The sequence below is a fragment of the Tauraco erythrolophus genome, chromosome 20 (genome assembly GCF_009769465.1).
Source record: "Tauraco erythrolophus isolate bTauEry1 chromosome 20, bTauEry1.pri, whole genome shotgun sequence".
Classification (NCBI taxonomy): domain Eukaryota; kingdom Metazoa; phylum Chordata; class Aves; order Musophagiformes; family Musophagidae; genus Tauraco; species Tauraco erythrolophus.
Genome location: NC_141484.1, coordinates 13787090 through 13814110, shown reverse-complemented (window position 1 = coordinate 13814110; position 27021 = coordinate 13787090). Strand labels below are relative to the sequence as shown.

General features: G+C 47.8%; 1 protein-coding gene across 2 annotated transcripts in view; it reads right to left on the bottom strand.

The window, feature by feature from the left end:
* Window positions 1-27021, bottom strand: part of GAS7 (growth arrest specific 7) — a 100705-nt gene that overhangs the window by 54483 nt on the left and 19201 nt on the right. Inside the window, exon 2 of one of the 2 annotated variants that reach the window (XM_086624120.1) lies at window positions 6361-6484. In XM_086624120.1, the coding sequence (XP_086480246.1) occupies window positions 6361-6484 (124 nt within the window). The remainder of the gene's footprint in view (window positions 1-6360; window positions 6485-27021) is intronic. The other variant, XM_086624119.1, reaches the window with a different exon arrangement.

The window sequence follows — 27021 nt, the reverse complement described above, 5'->3', positions numbered from 1 at the left end:
GCGGAGGCTCAGCAGCTGCATCCTTGGATGGAAGCGGCTGGACAGGGTCTCCAGGTTGTGTACAGCACACGGGCAAGGCAGAGCTCAAAGGAACTGCTAGCAGGGTTCTAGGTGAGGAGAGCTGAGGATCCTCCTGGATGCTCTGTGTCATGGAGAGGAGCCCTTCCTTCCTTCCGCCCATTTTCTGGCTACTTTTTGCCCCAGATCACTATCTATGAAAGAGCACTAGCATCTCCCACTCTGTCCACTGAACTGGTCTGTGTTTCTAGTTATTATTAGTTTCTCCTCTCAAATTTCTGCATGCATGAGTAGAAGTAGATAGCCTCTTGCCTCTACTTCAGCCCCACTACCTGGCTCAGCTTTGGCGGGTAGGAATCGTACAGAAAAGCTTCAATAGGAGGAATATTCTAAGTTATTTAAAATAAGAGAAAAAAAAACTGCACGAAAAACAGTCTTCACAACAGCCAGAGACCTGCTGTAAGCTAGAAGAACAACCAGTCATATTTATTCTCTCTGAAACCATTTCTTCTCTCAGCAAGCGGAGCTCAAACTGTGGTTGAGATATAGAAATCCCTTCTTGGATTCAAAAATTTCAAGGAAGGGAAAAAAATGCTACATGAAGTACAAGCCACTATAACAAAGCTGAAGTTGTACAGTCCCTGGAGAAGACACCCTTGATTTGGCATGGTGATGCTGATCCACATCCAGATTCTGCACCTGGAAACGGAAGGAAACTCTGCAGAGCGTTTCAGAGAAGCCTGGGAATGAACCTACCTTTGGCTGATGACAGATAGCAACCACAGAGTCTTTTCAGGACAATTTCATGTTTCTTCCTGTTGAATAGGAAGCTTTGTAGATCCTGATAACAGGAGACATGAGACATACATAGGGACACGCCTAAACTGCTCTGAAGTCAGAACCTCCTTCCACTTTGGGACTGAAAACTGAAGTCCTCTCTGACAGAAGGCTCCAAATGGAGGAGAAGAAAAACTCATTTTTCAGTGTAGTCCAGTGTAACAAGGACCCTGAAAATCCTTACAGTTCAAGTAAGGTTGTCCAGTGTTTTGCTGCATGTCAGAGGGTCTGCCCCTCTGGTGCCAGCTCTCCACCTACTCCATGCAGGAGAAGGCTCTAGGAGGGCTGATGTCCTGGTTTTGACTAGGACAGAGTTAGTTTTTCTTTTTAGCAGCTAGAAGAGCTCCGTGTTTTGGATTTAGACTGGGATTTGCTAATGAGAAGAATGTTGATAGTGCACTATGTTTATACTTGACAGTGAGACATCAAGGACCTTTCAGCTGTCGTGTTCTTGCCAGTGTGCAGGAGCACAACAGGGTGGGGGGGAGCATGGCCGGGACAGAGGGCCCACAACTGCCCTTATGATGTGAACTTAGACTTAGGATTGAGGGCCAAATTGCCCAATGGAGTATCCCATATCGTGCAGTATATAGATGAGGGCTGGCTGCGAAGTGAGGGAATTCTCTTCGGAGTGCTTTCTGACTCTCAGTCTCTCGGAGTTCTCTCTCTCCCTCGCTCTTTTCAGGCCTCTCACTCATCTGGGATTGTGGAGTCAGGACTTACCTGTTGCGGGATCATTTGCTGGGACAGGACAGGCGTTGGTCACTGAGTCGTGAGCAATTACATTGTGCATCACTTGTTTGTATATATTATTTTTATATATACATATTTTCATAATTATTATTATTAATTTTATATTATTATGACAATGATGAAATCGTTCTTCTCTCAACCCATGAGTCTCCTTCCCTTTTCCCCTTTAATTCTTTTCCTCATTCCCCAGGGGTAGGGGAGGGTGAGCGAGCGGCTTTAGTTGCCAGCTGGGCTAAACCACAACAGCTGAGTAGACAGTGTACTGGCTGAGGTCTCCCAGCTGAAACACCCACCATAACCTTCGGTGAACAGTGCCTTGCTGTTATCCAAGCTGCAGCTATGTTAACGTACAGTTCTAACAAAATACTTTGTTCACAGCATCTAGTTTCAGCAAAGCAGGTACAGATGCTTGTGAAGGACGGAAATAATAAAAAAAAAGAAAACCACAATTAAACCACTTAAACTAAAAATAAACAGAAAATTCTTTCTCATTCTCTTATCGCTCTGCAGTGCTATCCTCTCCTGGCAGGGTGCTACCCAGAGCTTCCTTCTCCAAGCATACCTTATGCCTTGTTGCATCTGTTAAGGAGAGCTCTCCATGAGAAAGTCTCTATCACAATGTATGCTCACGGGAAGCTCCTTGGCTTGGGGAAAGCTCCTTCCTAAGCCCTTTCAAGGAGGTTCAGACAGATGTAATCCTTCACTCTGAATCTCACAGTACTTATTGCTTGTCCAGGAGATAGTCTGGCCATTTGTCTCCATTAAAATAAGGAGTGCTTCACTCCCTTGGAGATGCACATATTTCTTCCTCAGATGGGTAGGACCTACTCTGTTTGACTGACTGGTTAACGCTTTGTTGCCTTGAGAAATTCCCTTTTCTTCGCTCTAGTGACTCACTGGCTTGTTTAACTATGAAATGTACCTTACATAGAATCTTTTACCACAACGAGCACACTTCTTGCACCCATCTGTATGGAGTTAATACATGTAGAATATTGCTGGCATTTGGTGAGACCAGACACAACAGTAGTTGGGGGTAATCTAACATCTTTCTCTCTTAGGCAGGCTCAACATCCAGATTCTACTGGGCTGCATGGACAGATCCCAGAGCTGTTACTTCCCATGCTATTCTATATTCTAAAAGAGTCTACATCTCATCAACCCTGCTCAAGTTGGACATCGGTCCAGCAAGGAGAAGTTATCAATATGGTTTGTTAGGATGTGCACTGTCCTAGCAAGAGAAATGCTCATGCCCTTCCTGGGAGGCATTATTGCCATCAGCACCCAAAGCATTATTCCCTGACCCTTCATAGTCTCCTGCTGCATGTGTGGGGCATGAGAAAAATCATCACTTCAGACCATCTCAGCTATGGAATCAGAGGGGAAAGACCATGGGAAAGCAAAGTACACAGGGTCTACAGTATTTCCTGATGAGTTAGCAGTGTCCCTTCTCTTTCAGCTGAGACCAGATGTACATTCTAGCAATGACTGCCATCCTACAGTGGTTTTACAGCAAGTCAGCATGCAGTCAGTCAGCCACTTCGTGAGTCACTATGTGAAAGCCGCTGAACACTCAGACTTCCCCATGGCAGAAAAAAAAATTGAGAGAATTTGTGGAGAGTGTTAAGGAGGTCTTGAAACACTTTCTGATCATCCTTCTCAGTAAAGAGATGACTAGTCCCTGGGAGATCTAAGAAATGATTATGACCTTACAAACCAAGAGTTTTGCATCAACTGCTGTTGGTGGGTAATGGTGAGCAGAAGACCTTTAACTACATGGATCAGACTGAAGGCCAAGCAGCCAGCTTCCACTGACCTCTGAGTTACCATGTTTGTGCACTAAGCAGTGAGATCTCTCTCAAACGCTCCAGTGTACTTCCATCGTCTGATGGTAGCGACGATAAAGAGAGCGCAGCCTAGGAGTATATCTACGCAAATAAGACACTGACCGAAAAGAGACCTAGCTCCTGCTGCTGAAACAATGGTGCTACGGAGGCAAACCAGGAAGGAGGCCCATGAAACCCTGCGACAGAGATGTATGCTGGCACCTTGTCTCCATGACAAACACTGCCGGGGTTTACCTTGATACTCCCAGCAGCAGCTGCAGCAACAACAGAACAAATAAATAGTTAAGAGATGTCAGCAGGTGCAGTCAGTGAGCTGTCCAGTCTATGAGACTCGAGACAAACATTACTCACGCCAATGCAGGTCTACCATGGGAAAGATGGGAACTGCAGTTTTATAGCATATTGCCTTTGACTTACGATATGGCTCAAAACCGAAGAATACTTCCTTAGTGTCAAGGTGCAATCTCACTGTTAGACAGCAAGCCTTGCATGCCAAACATGACTTTATGGTGACTGCACGGCTCAGCAGGTCCAACTTTGCAGCACAGTCAAGGAAGAAAATGCATACTCAACATGAGATGGGACACTCTGCCTGTGGATAGTCCTGCACTACCAGTTTTGCAGGGACAAAGGTCAGAGTCAATTAGTCAGGTTAAATCAAAACAGTGTCCAGACAGCTGCTCATGCCTGGGCTGGATGAGGCTTCATCACACACTTCAACAGAAAGGCCTGGAGGTTGCATTCAGCTTCTGCTTTGTCTGAGGCCTACATGGCACAACAGGTGACACTTCTTCGGCATGTAATCCACTTCGAGGAAGCATAGGCATTTGGGATGTGAATCTGACAGTGCAATATAGCCAAACTAGAGCAAAAATACTCTCAAGCAATACCATCAAACTGATAAACTAGCAAAAAGGAGTATCTACACAGTTAGATGACTTTCAGGCAGCAGCATATTCTCACTGAGCAGGCTGAGAGAAACTGAGCTTGCCAGGAACACCAGCTAAGCTGGAGGAGTGGAGGGGCCAGACTGCCCCTGTACACGCTGCAGGAGAATCCTGTTGTGTCACAAAAGGCTACAGTCCTCATGGAAGGTGCGGGAAGCTCAGGAATGCCTTATTGAGTCCACAGCAAGCCTAACTTCAAAGCCAGTTGGGCTTAGGACTACTCTGGTGAGGAGCTTTCTCATCTCAACAGAACTTGAGTGCTCCCTAAAGCAACGAAATCCCACTTGTACCCTCTCTTTTATTCTCTGTTATTCCAAGAACTATAGGAATCCCATTGCAGTAGCTGAGAGCACAACCATAGGTGGTCTGGGCATTCTCCTGAGAAGGACTGGTTGGAATTGAACACTGGAAGTCTCCAGCCCAGCTACTCACTGCAGGATCACTGCTAACAACAGATCAGGTCAGCCACAGCTTTGTCTAGCCAGGTTATAAGATCTCCCAAGGATGGAGATTACACCACCTCACTGGTCAGCCTGTGCCAGAACTATCCTGCCTTCTTAGAGAAAACTGCTCTCCTGGTTTCTGACCTGGACCTACCAAGCAGGATGTGGCTGTTAGCCCTTGTTTTATTGTCTGTAACTTTTGTGAGGAAATTAAAAAGCTGCCTGATGTTATGGAGAAACTGAGTCCAAGCCATCTACCTTTCTGGAGTAGAGTTCCTGTCACAAGAGCTTTTATCACACCAAACCCAGGCTCTGCCTCTCACTGGTTTTATCTGACCTCAACTCAGTGCATGTAAGGGTCCGTCACCATGATGGCTTGGGACTGAGTTTAATCACCTCCTCACCCACCTCTGAATTGCAGTGGGACAGGGTATCTAACTCCTATTGATCTCCCTCGCCATGCAGGGGATACTGCCCAAGAGCCAGAGCTGACTACACTTGAAAATGAAGGCAGTGTTTAAAGGTAATGTGCCCTCTGGAGGGTCCTGTGAGATGTCAGTGCCTAACACTCAGGTAAATAATGACTTGACCAAGTTCTAGGCCAAAGGGTTCTGAAATAAACACATCAGTCCCCGAACAGACTGTGAGGCACATTGTGACAGCCCATGGAGGCCATGGCTCTCCTTGTACTCACAGTGAGTCAGAAAGAGGAACACCAGTGATTCCTGATGGCTTCAACTCCATTGTGAACAAGGTGCTGTCCTCTCCTCCCTTGTCATTCTTTGTGCTAAATAAATCTGGTTTTGCTGGTCACGGGTCCCTGTTTTGCAATGCTGTTGTGAGCTCATGACGAGAAAAGCCGGTAGACAAAGATTCTTAGGTAAGCCGGAGGTGGTACAAGTTTGGCAGGTCTTGAGAAGCTGATAAGATCATGAGTTAAGTCTGCTTCTCTACTAGCACAACAGTGAATAACAAACACACACAAATATAGACTGAAAATTCTGTCTTTGATGTCCCATTACACATGTTTTTCTTCCCTGGTCTCCATGGGCAAGCTGACTCTGGCTTGAGCAACTTTCCAATTAACTATTTCTGTTTTCCCCTAATGATGCTTTAGTGATACCTGACAGTCTATCAAAGTACTTTACATAAATGCACATATATAGACATAAATATCTCCAGCTAAAGGGAAAGGAAATAAGGAATGTGTTAAAAATTATGTCCTTAACAGGGTTCTATATTCTAAAACTTTTATGGCTGGGGTGCATTCTCTGTCTTTTGTAACAGTTTCAGATGTCTTCTAATGGTCATAATTAAGATAACAGAGGATCAGAAGATTAAATCTTATAATTATTATCTTCTTATAATTATTTTCTTTCACATGGTGGCAGGGTCATATTAATTCCTTTGACTCTGGGCCTACTTTGTCATCAAAATCAACTTGAGAGACAATTTTCTGCAACAGATCTGTACTGCCAAGGTGACACATTTACTCGAGCCCTCACACCCACTTACCATTTGTGAAGGTATTTACATAGTACCTTCGGCCCTGGGGAGACATATAGCTCTGCCAGCCGGGGGGAAGATGGCCATTCAAGGTATCTTCTCCTGTCTGAGGAGTTGCCTTTCTCGGTTTCTGCTGAGAAAAGAAAAAAAAACAGCCTATTAAGTCAATCTCTGGATAATGTAAAGCCTAACCAGACGCATCTGGAAAAGGACCATGTGGTTTAGAATCCTACAGATTGCAATACACCCAAAGACTTTCAGTCCATTTCTCCTCTCATCTGCCCTAGCTTCATCCAGAATGTGAAGCAACTTTCCCTGGGAGCACTGTCTACACAGAACATACTTTGGGAGAGAAATGAAACCTATCTGTATTTCATGTCCCATGATCATAGAATCATAGAATCATAGAATCGTTAGGGCTGGAAGGGACCTTCAAAGGTCATCTAGTCCAACCGCCCTGCAAGGAATAGGGATATCTCCAACTAGATCAGGTTGCTCAGGGCCTCATCCAACCTGGCCTTGAACATCTCCAGGGATGGAGCAAGGTGCAGGTGATCCTGGACCTGTCCAAGAAAATGACTGCTGTTAGGCAGTAAAATGCAAAGCATAAAATAATCAAGTGTCTGAGAAAAACGCATGCATCTAGCACTCATTTACTCTCATGTGGATATACTGGTGGGTCAAAGCACTGGTCATGGAGGTGCTGCCCCAATTTAATTTATAGGGGCACTATCACCTTCAGATGTTTTCAAGAAGAAACACTGCAGAGACATGTTGCCTATAGGAGTAGTGTGCTGAAGTAAATTTATCAGTATGCTGATTATATACTAGCAATGCATACATTACTGATCTAGATCTAATCTGGACCCATATCATCCAGATACAGGATCATTAGGATCCAGATTACTAGGAGTGATCCAGATCATTAGGAACATCAGGAGATGAGCATCATGCTGTCACCTTCTCTCCAGGCACACATAGAACTGCTATTAGGGTTCAAGTGTCACCTCAAGCTGTACATCTCTTCACCAACTCAGTTGCAAGCCTCAGTGCATGTTCAGGGTGCAAGGAAAACAAAGAGGTGAAGCTGAAGTGCAAGTAGTTATCCACACTATATTGTATCACCTGGACTATTTCCCTCTTCCAGTTAGCTCTGGTGGTTCCTTGCTAGTTTGGAATTTACAGCAGTTGCTTGATGTGAGACTGGCAAGGAGGGCTTTATCCCACAGGAGGCATGAACTCCATCCGGTCCCTTCAACCAGGAACACCGAATAAGGCAAAGGCAGAGAGATAAGATGCATGGCCAGAGATTGCCAGTTGCAGCCCTACAGGGCTGTGGCTGTGAACCCCACAGCCTCCTCCTGGCTCACATTCAAAGAGCTCCACTTTGCCTTTCCACTTTCCCTAAGGCAAACCAGGCATACAATGTACTAATTTTTTGTTTGTTTGTTGTCTCGAAATACAAAAGAACAAGGAAAAATGTTTGAAATAATAGAATTATTTATCCCACAGAAGCTAATCTCTATCCCGGAAATGCCTTTAGACATGGTGGGGCACAGATCTGAAGTGACCACACCAGATTCGCAAACAGCCATGTCCAGGGGGACAGGCAGAGTTTCAGCATCTGGCTGCATATAATGTTCAAACATTGACAGACAGATGAACAGTAACATCAGAAAGAAACCTGTGATGTGTCCTTCTCCTACACATTCAGCCTCTGAGTGAAATTCCAACTCTGTTCCAACCCTGAATCAAAAAGAACATTTAATGATTTTGGAGCCAAAATTCTATTTCATGTTTCTTTTCAGTTTCAGAAAACTGATTACAAGGGTTCTCAAGAGGCACTGGACTTGAGAACGATCTTGTGTTCGTGCCTCATCAAGCGCCTGACACTGCAAGGCAGCTGTGTGGACCCAAGGCCCGTGTGAGATGAACGCTGTCTCACTGCTGCAGCACAGATGGAGCCTATGCTGGTTCAGATTTCGGCTCCTCTCCTTGCGCAGAAATACAGACGGGGAGACTCAGCTGGCCCAACATGAATCGAACAAACTAGCATGGGAGATACGAAGGGACTCTACCAGGAGTACCACTCAAATCTCAAGCTCTGCATGCCTATGGCCAGCAGGGTGGTATGCAGAATTAGTCAGCAGGGTCTCCGTCATCTAGTCCTATCCCCTGGTTTCTGCTCTGTAAGGTTTAATCAAATCAATTTACAGATCCACTCACCCTGCTGAACATGTGGGAAAGCAGAAGCTTTCACAGTTTATGTTACTATTTTTTTTTTTTTTTTTCTGATCTCAGCTTAGGATGCAAGTGAAAACTTCTCTTACACATTAGCCTGCCCAAAGGCACATGTTCTCATTTTTGCCAGTGTTATTCTATTGCCTGGAAATGCACTAAATGAAATTATTGTCATAGTGAAGCTTGCACAAGCATGCCTGTTCTGTGATCACAGGGGCAGGACCCCTCCATACATGCCACTGAAACACCTCTCTTTTACATAGCTTTCTGTGAAAGCTCTGAATTCTACTAATGAAAACATTAAACCTCATGAATATGACAGAAAAATTAAGCTTCCCAGTTTTACCTCTAGGTTATTTGAGTTCTCCTCCAACATGATACGGGTGTTCACAGAAGTGCCTTGTTTCACTATGCAATGCCACTTCTAACATGGCTCCAGCAACCATGTACTTATTTCCAGTTCTTTACAGCCATGTACTGGCACCACCAGAAACTTGCGCACACAGCCCTGACACCTGCAGTACGGCCCGAATATCCAGCATCATCCTTTTGTTTGGTTTCACTCTCAGCCAAGACTGAAAATACCGCCAGCTTCCCAGGCGTGACGTCCCTGGAAGTATGGCATTGCTTGTGCAGGGATGCAGACCAGCAGACTGGTGTTTGGCACTGACACATACTTCTATCACACAGACCTTTCAAACAAAAGCTGTTTTGTTCAAGCCTCCTTTTGGTCCTGTTCAGCTCCTGTGACTTGTCATGCAGGGGAGCTTTTCCATCTCGCATCTCTCTCAGGCATCTCTCTCTGCAGTTTCACCTAATGTAATGAAGCACTGGGAAGAGAAAGGAACTCTTGGAGTATGCCTGACCAGTGCAGTCACCCCAGTAACTGCAATAACAGCTAAGACAGAGGCTGGTTGATTTCTGTCCCAGGTAGATCTGGTGAGAAAGCCAGGGCTAAAAGGCATTCAGTGGTTCAGAATCAAGTAACATACACAGAGAAGGTCAGATCAGAAGGGAAAGCATGATAGTCTCAAGCTATTTTTTGAACCACAAAACCAGTTTCTCTCCCAGCATATTCCAAGGGATAGCACAGAGTGCTAGGACAAATCCTGGGACAGCTCCTGAACTCTCTCCCTCACAGGGTTAATGGTCTCTCATTATTGTTTACAAAAGCACACTGAAGAAAAAATAAATTCTGCAGTGTAGAAGCGTACCAGCTCATGAAGAATTTGGCAGCAGGTTGGGTCTCTTAGATTCACTGCACAGATCTCTGGCCTTGAATATAACAGTCACACCAGACTCTCTCTGCTGTGCATGATCAAGCCATAAAGAGGAATTTGGGATAATCCAACCCTGGGTTCTGTTCTAGAATCTAAAAGAGAGAGAATTTCACACATTTTTACTGCACGCTCGCCATTTCTGTCCTTAACACCTTCGTTCCCTTCTGGAACTGAATCCATTCCTGCTACCCCTCTTGCTTAATATAGTCCCATAGTGATCCCATGTACCAAGTAGGTCAAGACTAGGTTCAGCTAGGGGCCCATGGTATTACTTCATCTCACATGGTCAGCACCAGTACCCTGCAAGGAGATACCACTGGTTTGCTTAAGGGAAGTGCTGCAATTGCCCCAACATCCTTGGAGTCACTTTTTCAGTGTTGCTTCAGGTCTCCCTGATGGACTGCAGGAGAAGCAGAGGTCTTTCACAGACAAGTGCCATGATTGTATTCTTAAACAAAGGCTATGCCAAGAGACAGACATGGACAGTATACAGCGGACATCAGCAAATGTTGGATGGAAATCGTATAAAAACAAAAGTTACACCAATATTTTAGCTAAAACATTGCCCCTGCCAAAGTGTGTATCACTTCAAAAGAGCACACAAGCATTATGCTTTGCAGCTGCTAATTCTATTTTTGAGCTACTCAGGTTTCTATCTTTGCTTCTGATTTTGCCAATAAAGAAGTGTTGTGAGCACAGGAGCCCCTATCAATGATGATCAAGAGGACTGATATAAGGGAAACCCCACCACTGCCAAATGCAGAAGTTCTTGTACACTGTGGGGCAATGGTTTGCTTGGGTGTGTGTGGAGTATGGATATGTGGATCTCTTCCTTTTGTTTTAAAGAGGAATGTGATCCTAAACAGCAGCACACTATTGGGCTGCAGAGGAAGATCCTCTGGATGCTGGGACCACTTCTATGTTAGAGCTCCTAGCTGGTCCCAGTGCAATTCCCTCCCACACACACTTGAACTCCCACTCCTGTAGCAGCTGTGCTCCAAACTGATAACTCTGTGGGGCAAAGAGGAACTGAAAATGGCATAGGGGAGGAATCAAAGAAGAAGTGAAACTTGGTTTCATTCTCCACTCCTCACCACTCTACACTCATTGAAGCAAAGATACCAGGAGGCTCTGGGATAGATGGTGTGGGGCAGTAGCATATGGGACTGAGGTCTGTAATGCATCACAGATTAAGCACCTCATGGTTTTGGCACACTCAGCAGCACTTCCTTTCAGAAATTAGAGTGCCACAGAGGCCGTAGTGTCAGCACATCATCCATTCTCTGCCAAAACAGGAGATCTGACTAACAGGAGAGACTTTCTCACTGTTTTTCTCGGCAGACACAACCCTGTCCTGGCCAGACCCTCTGCACTCCATTCTTCTAGCATCAGCACAGCTGAACTGGATCCACGTTTGCACACCCATATGGGAGAAGTTCAGGTTCATCTGGCATGCAATGATAGGCAATCCTGCTGCTGAGACAAGACCAAGATGGGGGCCAGGAGGCAGCACAGAGATGGGAAGCGACCAGCAGATGATGTTCAGGAGCTCAGCTCCAGAGCTGGCACAGCACCGCCAGACAGGCTTCAAACCTCTCCCCAAATCCAGCTCTTATCGGGACACACTCTGTGCCCAGCCACATGTCACAAGAAAAGTGAGGCACTTCTGCTTGCACACCTCTTCTTTAGACAGCTCGGCAAGACTATGCTATTACTTTGATCTCATCTTCCTATTTTTAGGAGAATTATTGCCAGGATAGTTTATGAGAACGGTAAATCACAGGAGAGGAGGTTTCGAGATCAGAAGAGAGTATTACGGACCAGCAGAAACAGAAGAGCAGACAGTGACTGGAAGTTGAAACCAGATGAGCTCACATTGAAAAGAATCTGTCAATCACAAGGATACGCATCAACCGGAACTGCTTACCAGGAGCCCATGCCCTTCTGGTCGTTCCTCCATCAAGATGAAGTGTCTCTTTCTAGAAGATCTGCTCTATTCCAATCAGAGACAACGACAGGACCCTGAAGCCTCTGACCCAGCAGTGCAGAAGCTCAGGCTGGGTGGGACAATGCCTTCTGCCTTCCAAACCCTGTCGCTCCCGCAGCGCCTTTGAGCTGAGAGAAGCACGCCACTCCCCCCACTGTCACTTCTGGGAGCGTCATCGGCCGCTGCACGGTGCTCAACAGGCGGACCCGGACCTGAGAAGGATGTCTGCAACACGCCGTTGAGGAAACGGGAAATCGGAACAATGTGAGCAGAGCAGAGAACGTGTGACCCCAGTGAAATCCTCCTGCATCTGCATCTGCTGCCTGGAAAAGGATCCAAAGTATACCTCTAAAAACATTCAAAACCGAGAACACAAGCACTGCCCTCCTACGAGACTTCCTAGGATCAGAAGTCCTTACAGCAGGGGATATGCAGGGGTAGACAACAGCCAGCCAGCCACAGGCCTCATTCTCCATGACAAGCGATGGTTTTAATTTGCTGTCTGCAGAAACACAGGGATGGGATTTTCCTGATATATGCACAGAAGAAAGGAATGAGAAATGTGCAGCAAATGCAAAGCAGAGAGTGCACTGGAACTCTTCAGCACCAAGCCATGTCCCACAGAGCTAGCAAAGACAAGCATATGAGACAAGCAGATCTATGGGGTTAGCACCAGCACTAACAGCAGGAAGAAGGATGTGCTTTTTAGGGCAGAGCACACGAACCTGACCATTACCTGTGGCCCATTCTCCCCACATCCAACTTGCATTGGGTTAGGGACATCAGGGAGAGGACAACCAGTGTGGACAAGACAGTCACTCCACAGAATCACAACCTACCCAGAGGCCACACTCTTGACCAGGGAACAGTGTTTCAGATGTGAGCTGTTAAGCACAGATCATCTAGAAGCATGTCTGAAGAGAAGGACAGCTGGGTCAGACATCCTGAGTGCTCCAGGCAGAAAAGAGCACCAGCTATGGCCTGCACATTGAAGCCCTGGCACTTGCTGTCTCACTGAGCCAGCTCAGAGCAGGGCAGCACGTCCAGCAGGGAGGCAGTGGGGGTGCCTCTCCCACTCCACCTCTTATGACTTTGACTGTTCTGTTTTTCTTTTCTTTCTCGGTCTTCTTGATCAAGTTAGCAGCAGCCCAGCTCATCCTGTTCCTTTGGAAGACCACCTGGCAATGTGATCCCCTCCTAATGGTGGAAAAAAAGAAAGCCAGAGGGGTTTTACACAGCTAAGTGAGGCAACAGAGAGTGAAGGGCCCATACTCATCAGTCCATCTGATGCTGACTGACCCCTGAAACAAGTTCAGCCTTGCTCAATAGAGGAAAATCACTTCCCATTTTCAAACTGCAGGAAATCCCCATTCCCCTTCAAAGAGGGATCCTAGGGAGGAAACATCTGTGCACTTAAAAGCCTGAGCTCCCTGAAGATGTGTTGGCTTGCATTGCGCTCCAGCGGAGTGCAGCCCAGGGGCTCTCCCAAACACACATCCCAAGGTAAAGCAAAACTGCTAAAACCACAAATGCAGGCCCCGAGAACCTGCTCTAACCCTGGACACCAGGTTGCTCTGTACTGACATTACTGAGCTTACATTTCTGTCCAGCTGCAGTTTTCATAAACACCTAACTTGGCAAAGGCGCGTGTCAGCCCAAGGCTACGCAGCAGAAATAAGGCAGTCATGATGCAGTCAAGGAAGCGGGATCCGTGCTGGAACGCAGCTGGTGCTGCAAACAGGATTTGCTAGTGAGATGTCCACGGAAGACCCTTGCAGCAGGGATGCCTATGCCAACACTCGAGTCCATCCCAAGCTTGGCATAAAGATCCCAGCACTAAGAAGTGTCCCGCAGACCCTCCCCAGGCTGAGCACGGACAAATGGGAATGCCCAGCACATCTCCAAACCCCTTCGGCACTGCCCGCAGCTTCTCTCTCGTACTTGCAGTCATTCTGTATTTTGTTCATTTTTATGCAACCTTTCTTGCTCAACATTTGGTTTCCATGGAGTCACATACACTGTGTGAAACAGATTTATATTTAGAAAGTGGAACGGGTCATATGACCTGTCCCAGTTGTCATGGCAACCAACACAGCTCCCGTTTGGCTGCATCTGATGGCACATGGCTGCTGGGGGCAAGCCGGCCTCCCTGGGTGGCCCCGCGGGAACCGCCTCTGCAGCAGAAACACAGCGAGACACTGCCAGCCCCGCAGCTCGGCCGGTGGCATTCCTCTGCTGTGGGCACCTGGCCTCGTCGCTGGCCACCTTCTGTGACACCAGCCCTCTTCCTCAGAGAGAAACGGCCCCTTTGCCTGTGCCAAGTGTTGGGGCATCTCAGAGTGCGGCGTGTGCTGCCAGGCTGGAGCCATGGGCTCAGCCATGCCCAGCACATACCCCACACGCCCGTCTAGCAGGACAGGTATCATTTTTCCCAGTCTTAAAAATCTCGCTGCTCTAGTAAGTCTCCTCTGTGCCACGCCACAATCTTCTTCACCCCACCTTCCTTCTAAATATCTTCAGCATCTCCATGCAGCTGAAGGTATTTAGAGCTGCACTAAAATTACTTGGATTTTTCACCTCTGGCTCGACAGTCCCTGTTTTGAAAAGGTCTAGGCAGGTTCATCCATTCCTTTGGATGCCGTCTCCGCCACCTTCCTACCAACCCACCACAGTCATGACCAGGAGCAGGACCAGGTGGTCCTTGTTCATGGGTCTCTGCTCTGGGGTCAACTCTCCTGTAACTCTGCACCCCTCTACTTCCCACTGGGCTCTGAAATCCAGTGTGCACTCTTCCCATCCAGCTCTGCCTTCCCCGTCTGCTCTGCCAGCCAGATCCGCAGCTGCCAAAATCCTCCCTCCTCTCCCACTCAGGTCCCTGGCTGGGGTGCAGGCATGTGTCCAAGACTTTGCTTTAAGGTAATACCCATGAATAGGACCGTGTTTGCAGAGAATTAGCCTTTTGGGACTGTTACACTTTTCTCTGCCAGTACCCAAAACTAGGGAAAAACAAAACTGTTTCTGAAGGATACGTGACCCAGGGAGACAGACTGGGTGGTGTCTTCTGGCTCAGTGCTGTGTGAGACACCAAAATGGGCACGCAGAGAAATGCTCTGATCCGTGAAACCTGCCTAGACCTTTTCAAAACAGGGACTGTCGAGCCAGAGGTGAAAAAAATCCGAGTAATTCTAGTGCGGCTCAGTCCTCTCCATTCTTTCTCGACCTGTGCCTGGTGCGTGAAGCCATGCAGGGGCCAGACTGGGAGAAGCAACAGGATGGAGCCGCAGCTGAGCCTGTCCCCTGTGGTGCGTCCCACGGGATCCACAGCACTAGGTCTGGTCCAGATCCTGCCGCACACGATGCTCGCTCCTCGGCAAAGCAGCCGTTCAGGGAGGTGCTTGGCAATGGCTATAGGCTTTTTTGGCTGAGGAGAGGGAAGCTGGGCAGGGGTGAGAAGCAGGAAGGATAAGAAAGATGGGGTGGAGATTCAGTGTGGGAAAAAGCATGAGAGCTGGGCCCTGACTTGGGGCGGCTGGTTAGCAAGAAGAAGAGTAAAAAGCCGGTGACAGCTCTGGATCTGGGGAGCGGCAGATGCGGCAGGAGAGGGAGCACGGTTTGCAGAGGAGGACAGCCTGGCTGCTGGCTTTCTCGCCTCTTGCTCTGCCCGAGCTCTCGGCACACTCCCAAGCGAGTTCATCGCTTTCCGATGCTTCCTTTTCAGCGTGCTCAGCCTGTGTGAGCGCTACCCTGCGACAGCATTTAGCACTCGCTGACAAGGGCGTAGAATTCTGGCACTGAATTAGCAACCGAGAAAGGGAAACCAAGTACCACCCTCACAGCAGGCGCCGGAGACTCTGAACAGCCAGATGGGAGTGATGTCTGCTGTGAGTAAGAAAGCCTGTCTAGAACATGGTGACCATGGCTACACGCGTACGTGTATCCCTGCAAGTATAATGCATATATACCCATAGGGAGCTCAAGAATCACCCCCTAGGAGAAGACACGGTTGTATTTCCTTTCCATGCTAATGGACAAAAAATCATTTAATTGACAAATCTGTCCCATTTCCTTAGAGCAGCTCCTCCCAGTTAGTGTTAACCAGCCAAGCCATATGCGGAAAGGTGATGGCCAGAGTGAGACTGGATGGGAAAGAAGCTGCGGGTGGCCACATCAGGCAGCAGCAATGAGCTGGCACTGCTAATTGAAGCTTCTCCAGCATCGCCTGGGGAGGCCAAACATGCACTTGGCCAAGGAGGGGTCAAGCAGGCAGATTGCTGTGATGAAGGGTTCAGCTCCACACACAATGGAGTACAGAGGAACAGCAACAGCAACATAGAGGGATAATGATGGGAGAGGAACCAAGATAACCAAATGCCACAAACAGAGCCTCCCCTGTGCGATCAGGGGAGCAATCCGATCAGCCTCCTTGTCTGGGTGAAAACCATCACAATGAGTCACAGGCAAGATTCTCTAGATCATCTTACAGACTGATACTGCCTCTAGGGGTATGGGACTCACTATGGGATGCAGGCAAAGAGCATCTTGGGATTATAAAAGACAAGGAATGATTAGAGGAAGAAACAAAGGTGGGGGAAAACAGAGGGGTAACGGGATGATAGGAGCTAGTCACATGTAAATGGGCAGCTGGTCATCACATTTGTCTGTCCATGCCCTGAGTCTGGTCACTGCAGTCCGTCCTGTCTTCTTATTAAAATCCATTTCTGTTTCCCTGAGTAAGGGCCTCTCCCTTCAGTATGCATGTGCATGCAGGGAGATTTAATCAGTGCCAGCAACTGGAGTGGGGACCACAAGACGTAGGGGCTGATGTGTTCGCAGTGCCAGCAACTGGAGACACTGAAGTACTAGTGTATCAAGTGAGTGCATATCAAGCTGGACTAGCCAGGTGTTGAAACAGCCATAAGTCTTGGCCAAATACTGGAGAGACCAGAGGGTGTCTGAGCTGCTACTGGAGGGATCAAGGGATCCAAGCCAACTACTGTAGGGACCATAAATTCTGATTGTTGACTGAGATCCATTTGCTTATGCGTGTCTGTGTGTGTCAGGCGAAAGGATCCATGGCTCAGCTGCCAGGCAGAGGTGGTATCTACATGCATGTACTGGAAGGATCTTCAGTATGTGTCTGTGCATGTGCTGGTGTGTGCAAGGAGATCTGCGAACCAGCAACTGGAGTGGGGCTGAGGTCTCAGGGGCTGCATGACCAGGTGCCAGCAACTGGGGAAACTGGGATCCAGAGCCAGCTCTTGGACAGACTGTCTCAGGCCAGTTACTGGAAGGGTCCACATGTATGTATGCATTCCCCACTAACGGACTTTTATCCTTCTTCAGCCAGAAAGGGGAACATGACGGGGCTGTTGGTGCTGTTTGTGAGAGTGCTGAGTGCTTCTGTCTGTGTTATCTGTGCAGCTGGCCATGTGTATACGTGTAGAAGAACCATGCTTCTGAGTTTGTGTTGTATGCCTACTGGGAATACATGCTTAGCCTCACTGCTGCCTGGGCCTGAGGGTATGGAGCTGTGGCAGCCTCGCCTCTAGTGGGCTACCCAGTTCAGCAGCTCCTAACATGGTACACATGCACTTCCCAGCCCTTGCTATTTGTCTTTCCACGTGCTGATGTGGAGGACAGGTAGCTGAGGCGGGATAATCCCAGTCCAAAAGAAAGCTAAGCAATGATGATGTGTGCCTGTCCTCTGTTCCAGCCCTGAGGGAATGGGGGAGCATTGCAGCTTATCTCTGTGTTCATGCCTTTGTGCAGAAGCTCAGCTCTGCAGCACGAGTTCAAGAAAAACCTTCACACACTATGCCTGCCTAAACTCTAAGCCACGGTGCACTGAAGAGAAAAGCAGCAGATCTCAGGGTCAACATGTGGCCTTGGAGACCCTCATGGGAAGCCAGCATACATGTCATACAGAAGTTAAAAGGCAAGCGCAAGAATGCCAGGAAAGACTGGGCTGGTCCTCTCACCCATGCCAAAGCACACCTGTGTCCAACTGTCTCCCTCAAACATGGAGCAATCCCTCCCAGCAGTTTGTTTCCCTGTAGCAGTCAAGCAAGTCTGAAATATCTGTAGCACTTTTTCCTCTTCCCAAAGAGAAATAAAGAAGTTACCGCTCTCCCATTCCTCTTGTTTTCCTTTCAGCACCATTGTTTCTCGCTCTTCAGAGAATTCACATTTGGGCTGTGGAGGTCTGGGAATGGTTCATCTGCCAGCCTACAGCCAGCCTGGGTCATCAACAAGCAGTGCACTGAGTGTGCTGCCCTGCCATCTTTCTGTTATTAGGAAATGAAGCCATGGTGTCTTCCTACCATGATGTCTCAAAATAACAGGATGTGGCCAGCTGGAACAAAGATGATTTCTCAAGAGATCCAGAGCTGACGGTAGCAGAGTTTCATGTTTCTGTGCCCAAGCCCTGCACGCTGCTGCATACACTTGGCTCGTTAGGATAAGACAAAGTTTGACATGAGCTACTTGAGTCACAGCCCCATCCTCTCAACAGGAATTGAGACTCCAAGCTCTGTCACAGGTTGCCATGAGCTGGCTCTCCTGGATCCTAAGACTCCCCCAGCAAGAGTTATCACACCATGGCTTGGTAGAGTGGGAATGGACAGGAGAAGGTAAACGCCTGGAGATGAGGCAGCGCCCGCACTCCGAGAGCTCTGTGCTGCATGTGCCCTGTGCCAGGGCAGCCCGGGGGGAGGCAGGAGCCCTCCTCCCCTCGTCCCGCTCCGGAGGGATGTGCCTGCTCTGTCTCTGACATCAGCATCTGGTACAAGGCAGAGCACCAGGGCCAAGTGCTCTGAAGGGCTTTGTTGTCCTGAGCAGCCAGGGACAACAGGGTTATTGTTGAGCAAACCTTGTACTGTAGGAGTCACCCCCCACTCGCCCAGAGAGTCACAAGGGAAGGTCAGGCCAGCTGCAGCACCACTGCTTGTCTCCAGTTTGAAATGACACGCCATGGGGAGAGATCCCCTCTGAGTGACTGCAGAGCATGGCACACCAGCAAGATGGTCAGGGGCCCAAGAGAGCGCCAGGGACATGCTGCTTGCCCCAGGTGCTCTGCACTGGAAAGGTCACTGGAAGCAGTAAAAAAAAGAAACTTTCCAGAGCCACCTAAATTCATGGACTGATCCCCTCACTTGGCCGCCGCACTGAAAAGGAGGACAGAGAAGTCACCCACAGCGGGCTTGATGGCAGGCAAAGAGCTGGGCAGCGTGGCTGTCTTCTGCACTCCTGGGGCCCTGTGAGTGCAGCTGGTTTTGGAGAAATGAAACATCTGGGAACAATGGCAAATGTTTTTACACGGGGCCTGCAGCCTGTACGCGGCAGGAAAGCTCAGCCTGGCTAAGCGCTCTCTGCTATACACGACAGGCTCTTACCAGCCCGGCACGGAGCCCCACGCCTACCCACGCTCACCTGCGCGTGGGAACGTGTCCCTCTTGGCCAGCGCCGAGAAGCACCGACAGCTTCATGAGATTAGATGCAGCGTCAGGGTTGGATATTTCACAAGATGTTGCAGTGAGCTGCAAAACGCATGCACAAAAAGAACTGCAAGGGAGCCCCAAGCCACCCTCATGGGAACGTGCCATGCACCCTTCTGCCATGACTGTCCTCAAACAATGTCACAGGGTTTTATCTGAAGACAAATGTGAAGAAGTAACTGCTCAAATAGGAAAAACCTTGAACAGAAACCTAGCAGAAATCAGATGTGGTAAAGAAACCTGTGCCTTGCTCCCTGTGTGGCTCTTGCAGGTCTGCTCTTGGTCTCGTGCACAGACTTTCTCTGTTGCACCACATTTTGCATCACCCGCCGGGTCCCTCAAACCAAATCCCTCCTGGAGGTGCAGGTGGGAGCCCTCGGTCCCATGTGGCCCCCCGCGGGCTCCCTGGCCATTTGCTGACCCCTCTACCGGCCCTGTCACACCCAGCAGCCTGGCAGCTCGGCAGCCTCGAGGGTGCTCGAAGCTCCCAGGAATTACAAGCAGCGTCGCCTGGCCCAGAGCACAGCAGCCAGGTAAACAAACCCCAGCGGCAGCCGCCGCAACGCCGCAGCGACAGAACTGCCCCGGCAGCAAAGCACTGCTGCTCCGAGTTGGACCGCGGGCATCCAGAGCCTCACCCCGGAGCAGGCGAACACGGTGCCATCGCAGGAGCTACCAGCAACGGACTCGCTTTTGTGGTTTACATGGAACTGAGGCACTTTTCCACTCCAGCAGTGCACAAGGTGCAAAAAGAAGTTATGAGCAAAAATAAAATAATGAAAAATACACAAATGACTATGAAAGAAATTTTTTCTCTCGAGGGCACAATGTACCTGTGCAACGTACCTTCGTAAACACAGGCCACGTACCAGGGGGCTGTGCCAGGGCATGCCTCCACTTGCTTCATTCCTCCTTATGTCACTATGGTTTTTTTTAACAAGCACGATTCCACTCCTGCGTTCTGCAGTTTTGCAGACACAATAAAATCACCTCGTAACAACTAATAATTAGTGTCTGTTCTTTTAGGAAGGAAGGGATTCTCCCTTAAATTATATAGACTATCTCCCACGTGCACACACAAGCATGCACAGCAAAGCTAAGGCATGGAAACATCCACCTCCGCCACAGTCATTTGCCAAAAATGACTATTTACAAAAACATTTTGGAGCAAGTGAGTAACATATTTGTAAGTTAGAAAAGCAACTTTAAAGCATCACAGAGGAGTTTCTGGTCAGATCTCCACTGCTGGTACATCCTCCTTGTCAAGAGAAGTTAATGAAAGGATATTCTGAGATTGTCCAAAGAATATTGCAGGTTAGTTGTCTGTATTTAATTACATTTTTAAAGACTTTAAATATCTTCTCTCTTTTAGGAAGAACGTTGGGACCAGGTCCCTGAGAACCTTATGTTAGCAATCTGGATTTCTAATAAGGTATTTTTATTATAAATATTATCTCAAAATCTATGCAATTAAAATAGAATTGGAATAGTTAATTCAGATTCTGTTCCTGGCCCCAGGCCTTAGGCAAAGCTATTAAGGATTTGGCATACTGCAGCTACATTTTCCTGCACTTTAAAATGAAATTTGTTTTCCCCTGTTGCTGTGGTAGGTCAGGATCCCCAAGTAAAGCTCCTTGCTACTTTTGCGGGCAGCCTGGATGGGGACTTCTTATTTACAACCGTCCTCAAATTTTCCTGAATGGTGTTTCCCTGCAGAGAAAAATCTGTTATGTAGCCCTGACCTGATATTCCCTGCATTAAATGGCCCTCCAAGACGAAAACTTCAGGAACCTCAGATGCAGAGAAAACAATGAAATGGCCAAGATACAAAGTGCTGCCAGATGCACATTCCTGCGCCCTCCCTCGTAATCTCTCCCAGGCGTGGGGAATGTGGCTGCTGTTGCCTGTAACCGCGCAGCGGAGCACGCTCAGACAGACAGATGGTATTCAGTTTGTATTGTTGCTGCTGCGACAATTCTTAATAAATGAGCAAACAAACAAACAAAAAAGCAAGGGAAGAAGGCCATTCCTACAACTTGCCAAGGCCAGGCAAGGTTGCCGGATCGCTGACTGGAGCCCCTGCACGGAGCCGTGGCTTGTCCTGGACCCCCGCCCGCCTGCGATGGCCGGACAAATGGACGGGCAGCTGCTGCCAGAGCATGGGTGGGCGCTACTCTGGGAGCAGGGCTGGTGTGATGGCAAGCAGGAGGCCATGTGCCCGTCCTTGCTGGGGAGACAAAGTGGCGAGGGACTGAGGGCTTCAGGGCTCTATGGTGCAGTGCGAAATCCGTGCTCCCCTCTTGCAGCTGGGACACAGGTCTCCTGCTGGGCTCAGCGGGCGCGTGCTGCCAGGAGAGCCCTGCACGCACAAGTGCTTGCTGCATTTGCAGCACTTTTCCAGGGGCCCTTTCTCTAAAAATCCAAAGTGTAGGACTGCCTTTGTACCCTGCTAAAGGACTGAGATGTCACAGACTGAGATGTCACTAAAGCAAATTCCTCCTTCTGTGCCAGGCTCGACAGCTTTGCGGGTTGCTCAGGCAGGACACGCTGAGTATGACCACAAGCATCTCTCTGCCTGGCTGCCTTGACCCCCTCCCACGGGAAAGTCTGGACAAGTGTGGCAAAGTTGCCTGCTGGCACCAGAGCATGCTATGTTCCTTACGAGCTTCTTCCCATTACAGGAATGGAAAAAAGTGCAAATACGACATACAGGTAAGGCAGCACCATCAGCTGCTTCTGAAGATGACCCATGGTGGGCAGAGCAGCAGCAGATCTCCATGCTGTGCGAGAGCCTCGTGTTCCCCTCTCCCCCCTGCAACTTCTGCTGCTCCCGGGAAGGACCGATCCTGGCAGCGCCAAGCGCTCTCTTCTGTAGCTGCTGTCCCCTCTCGGGTGCTCCTGCACACTGGCTCTGCTCCTTTTTCCAGCCTTTCTGATTTGGAGGAGGACACCCACAGAGGACACCCGCATGTCTCTCCCACATGCCATCCACCCAGGCCTGCAAAGTGAGCCGTCGTTTCAACAGACCGGGCAGTCCTTGGTAACACGGGATGCCGACAAACCACCGCTGACATGAAAGGGTCTGTTCATGTTTACTTTCTAATTAGAGGCACACCTTTGAGCATTTAAAAACTCCAGCTTCTTGTCCTCACAGCTACTGCTCCTGGCCCTCTGCATGCTAAAGGGAGCTCAGATCTCATTTGCCCGGTTTATCTCTTTTTAATCAAACTCCACAGTACAAACATTTCATCTGAGAAGGAGAATATCCAGGTCACTACATTTGTGCAGTGGAATTCATTTAGTCCTGGCATGGCCCATATACAAGAAAAACATTCAAGCCAGCACACTGCAGACAGTGGAAAGGACTGCAGAGAAAAGGGATGACAAAGGCAGACCTCAAGAAAAGTGCTGGGAAACAGCACAGCCGAGCAGGTCCAGGACGGGGAGACTCATCAGTCGGAGGTGATCAGCTGCAGCTGGGACCATCACATGCAGCAAAGTGGAGCGGGCAGAAACACAGACAGGAAATATCAAGATGAGATTAAGCTTGGAAAAAATGCAAGTACAAGAATATAGCCCAAAAAACAGCCAGTGGGAGGGAAATCCCTGGCAACAGTTATTGATGAATTTTAATTCACCCCACCTGGTAACTGAGCATCCTCAGAATAACAACAGCAAGTGTCACTTGGTCACCTCCCCTCACTCTCTTTGCCCAGTCGCTCCCCTGTCCCACTAACACTGGTTAGAGGAAATGAATAAACTGCGCATTTAAAAACTGCCATGTTTCCCGTCTAGATGCTCCATTCTCTTTGGACTTTGCCAGACTTCAAGCCCCCAGTGAAATGTCTATGAGGATGCATTTTTGCTTCACGTCAGATTTGTTTATGCAGCAAAAAGGATGGAGGAAGGTCTTAGAAAAAAGGCCAATATTAAAGCATGGTTATGCCAACAGTCAGCCAGTACTTGGGTGATATGCACAGGAAATTTACAAGTTTTGGTAGGAGGTGGTGGTTGCTCCTGGCAGGACTTCCATGGGCCCTGGGAACTGCAGACCAGGTTATAAACTGCAACGTAGACACATCAACAAAGGTTCCCTTTCTTTCTCAAGCCTAGCTCTTCTGTTGGTGAACTGCTAGTCAGTGACATGCACCACTGATGAAATAGGTGCCTACACTATTACCCTTTGACATGAGTAATAGTACTGAAGTACAGAACTCAGCACTGAACTCACCCCCAAATATGATTGTTTCTGTGCAATTCAGAACTTTTGCTGTTTCAAGAGAAGTAAGTTTCAGCCTGAGCATGCTACTTACAGAATGAGCAAGCACAGAAATTGCCTATTACCACAACATCAGATTTTAAATGTAATTTTGTCTTTGAGTTACTGCAGCTTTACAAAGGGAGCCAGAGACACCAAACCTCTATGACTTTATTGCCTTTTAGATAAAGCTCATCACAGAGCTGAGAACTGAATGTACTCATCTGGAGGAAGGCTAGCTCCTTAATCTCTGGGACTATCCTGCAACAAGGATGCATTTCCAACATGGTCCAAACACTATGACTGGCTGCTTTACTCAAGATTCATCACCAAGCTAAGCTGTCTCTGAAAGCAGATACAGAAAATCTATCTGCTTGGTTATTCTACATCCAGCAAGTTAATCTTGTTTATGAACTTCAGCATTTCAATATACATCTTCCTTTTACATCCACTGGATATAATTACCTCTACTGCTGCAGCAGATTTTAATAATTGTAACACGGAAACATCAGAATTCATTGCAACTAGGAACCCTTTGTGCCTGGTGCTATGCGTGTAAGGAAAGGAACCTTTTAGATTGCTTTTAAATGAAAAATAAGCTGCCAGTTACTCTTATGACAGGTGCAGAAAAGCATTAACAGTGACAGGAAATGTTCTATAAATGCAGTAGTATTAAGAGAAAGACCAAGTAACGGAACCAGTTGCAGCTCTGCAGAGAAGGAGAGCTAACCATGGATAAACATGTTCAGTATCTTCAACAAAAAGTCATCTGTTAATAAAAAAGTCATCCATGATCAAGTGGCTGTTGCAGTTAATACTAGCAACAAAGGGTTAAGATCTCAGCCTGAAAAAGGGAAGAAATAAGTTGGAGACCATTGAGATTGATTAATTCATCCTAAGACTTTTAAAGAATTAACTCATAAATCTCAGAGGCATAGCTAATCATCTCTGAGAATGCATAGGAAATCAGGAAGGGAGAGTTCTAGCAACACAGAAAAGGCAAAACATAGTGTCTAGCTTGGAGAAATGGGAAAAGAAGGAGATGGAGTCATGCAACAGCCAGCTGAACTCCACTTCCTAGACAAATAATTAAATAAATTATTTAACAATTTTTTAAGGACTCTGAGAAGGCAACAGGGATATAATTAAAACCCTACACCATTTTGTCATGGATAGATCTGTTGAACCAATCTGATCACCTGCATGTGACTGAACACTAGCCCCACGGTGGAAGAGGGGCAGCAGAGGTGTCAGCAGTAGTACACTCTCCTAGAGAGACAAACATCATACTAGGAAGGAAAACGAGAGCAGCCTGAGAGATGTGGACCTGGTTAAGACCTCGACTGGAGCTATGTGTCAAGTTCTGAGCTCCAGTCTTTAAGAACAAACTAGCTAGTCCAGAAAAGAATAAAAAACAGAGATCTAGAAAAAATTACCTGAAAGGAAAGACAAAAAATTGTTTAACACACAGCAGGAATGAGTGAGAGTGTCTCAGATACGTCATCAAGCTGCTGAAAAGAGAAAAAGGGTGGTTTATTTTCCCATCCACCAAAGGTGGGATAAAAAATGGATCTAAATTGCAGGAAGGAAGGTTCAGGATGGAGGTGATACTGAAGCTTGGACTTTCTTGTTATAAGAAATGATGTAGGTAGCACTGAGCCTTTCTTGGAGCAGAGGAGTGAGGCTATGACTATAGCATGAGATATACATATGCACCCCGGGCAGTTGTTTTCGAAGATCACACTGTGCTGACGTTCTCTGAGGTGGCTTGGAATAAATGCACTTAATATGAAAATGGAAATGTTATTCAAAGTATGACATCAAGTATTAAAAAGAAAACAAAATCTAATCTAAGAAAACGCTACTTAGAAAAAGGTCAACACTTGGAGCTAAAAGTTAAGAATTGGGGTGGGGACTGTGTAATCTTTCTGATGGCATTCACAATGCAATCTTTAATAACATTATCACAAATCATTTTCTTTCACAGGCCTCTCATGCTTGAGTTATGTGATTACTGAGAAACTGCTTAATTCTGCCTTATTTCCGTCCTCTGGCGGGAAATTTGTTATGAGGGTAATGGACTCAGCTGTAAGAGCAACAATTTAGGCTGACACAATTGGGAATAAGGCCCTGAGGACAACCGTGGTGTGGGTTTTATCACTCCTGATCCCGACACTTAAGACGCGTCATTTAACTACCACCAGCCAAATCAGGAGTGTCTCCCTGCAGACACCCAGGCCAGGCGGTTTCCAAAGGAGTGTGGAAGGCCGAGGTTCAGTTTTGTCCATCGATCCCTTCCCACATCAGCCCTGTTCCCCTTGCATTCAGACAATTCTCCATCCACAAGCCAAATGCAAGAGGACTTTTCCAACCCACTCTGAATCGCGAAGCCAGACAAGTCCAGCAGGCTTTAAAAATGTCAGTAAAAATGAATGCGCTGGAATGGCAGAGACACAGGGTCATTGTTTTTGAAAAGGCCTGATAAAAATCAGACGGCAGTTGTCAGTATCGCAGATCCACGCCTGTGCTGTGTTATTCAAAGGATTCTGCAGATCAGTGACCCTGGATTTGTACTGGGTACGCAGGGCAGAAGGGTCTCTGCTAGAGCCCTCCGGCACTGCAACGCACACGTTTGCACCATCTGAGGGTTTCTGCCAGAAGCAGAAATGCAGAGCTGCCTGTTTCCCCTCCCACCAGCCCCCAGCGAAGGTGACATCCTGCAGCCCCACGCTCTCCCATCACCCTCCTCTTCTCAGCATCTGGCACTGCGTCTGCTCTCATGTCTCATCACCTGGACATCACTACCTCAAAGAGGCACTAAGAAATAATTCCTAGACTATAAACCCTCTCCACATGAACCACTGCCAACTTTTGCACGTGAACCACAATAGTATTTGCAGTTGAGGTATTTTGAAGTCTGGGACTACAAAAAAATCATAGAGTCATAGAATCATAGAATGGCACAGGCTGGAAGGGACCTCAGAGATCATCTAATCCAGCCTCCCTGTCATGGGCAGGGACGCCTCTCAACTAGACCAGGCTACTCAAGGCTCCGTCCAACCTGGCCTTGAACACCTCCAGGGAGGGGGCATCCACAGCTTCTCTGGGCAATTTATTCCAAAGTCTTACCGGCCTCGTACTGAAGAATTTCTTCCTAAGATCTAATCTAAATCTGTTCTCCTTCAACTTAAACCCATTTCCCCTTGTCCTATCAGTGGACACGCTTGTAAAAAGTCCCTCCCCAGCCTTCCTGCAGGTTCCCTTCAGGTATTGGAAGGCAGCTATTAGGTCCCCCCGAAGTCTTCTCTTCTCAAGGGGGAACAATCCCAGCTCCCGCAACCTGTCCTCGTAGCAGAGGTGCTCCAGCCCCTGGATCATCTTTGCGGCCCTCCTCTGAACACGCTCCAACAG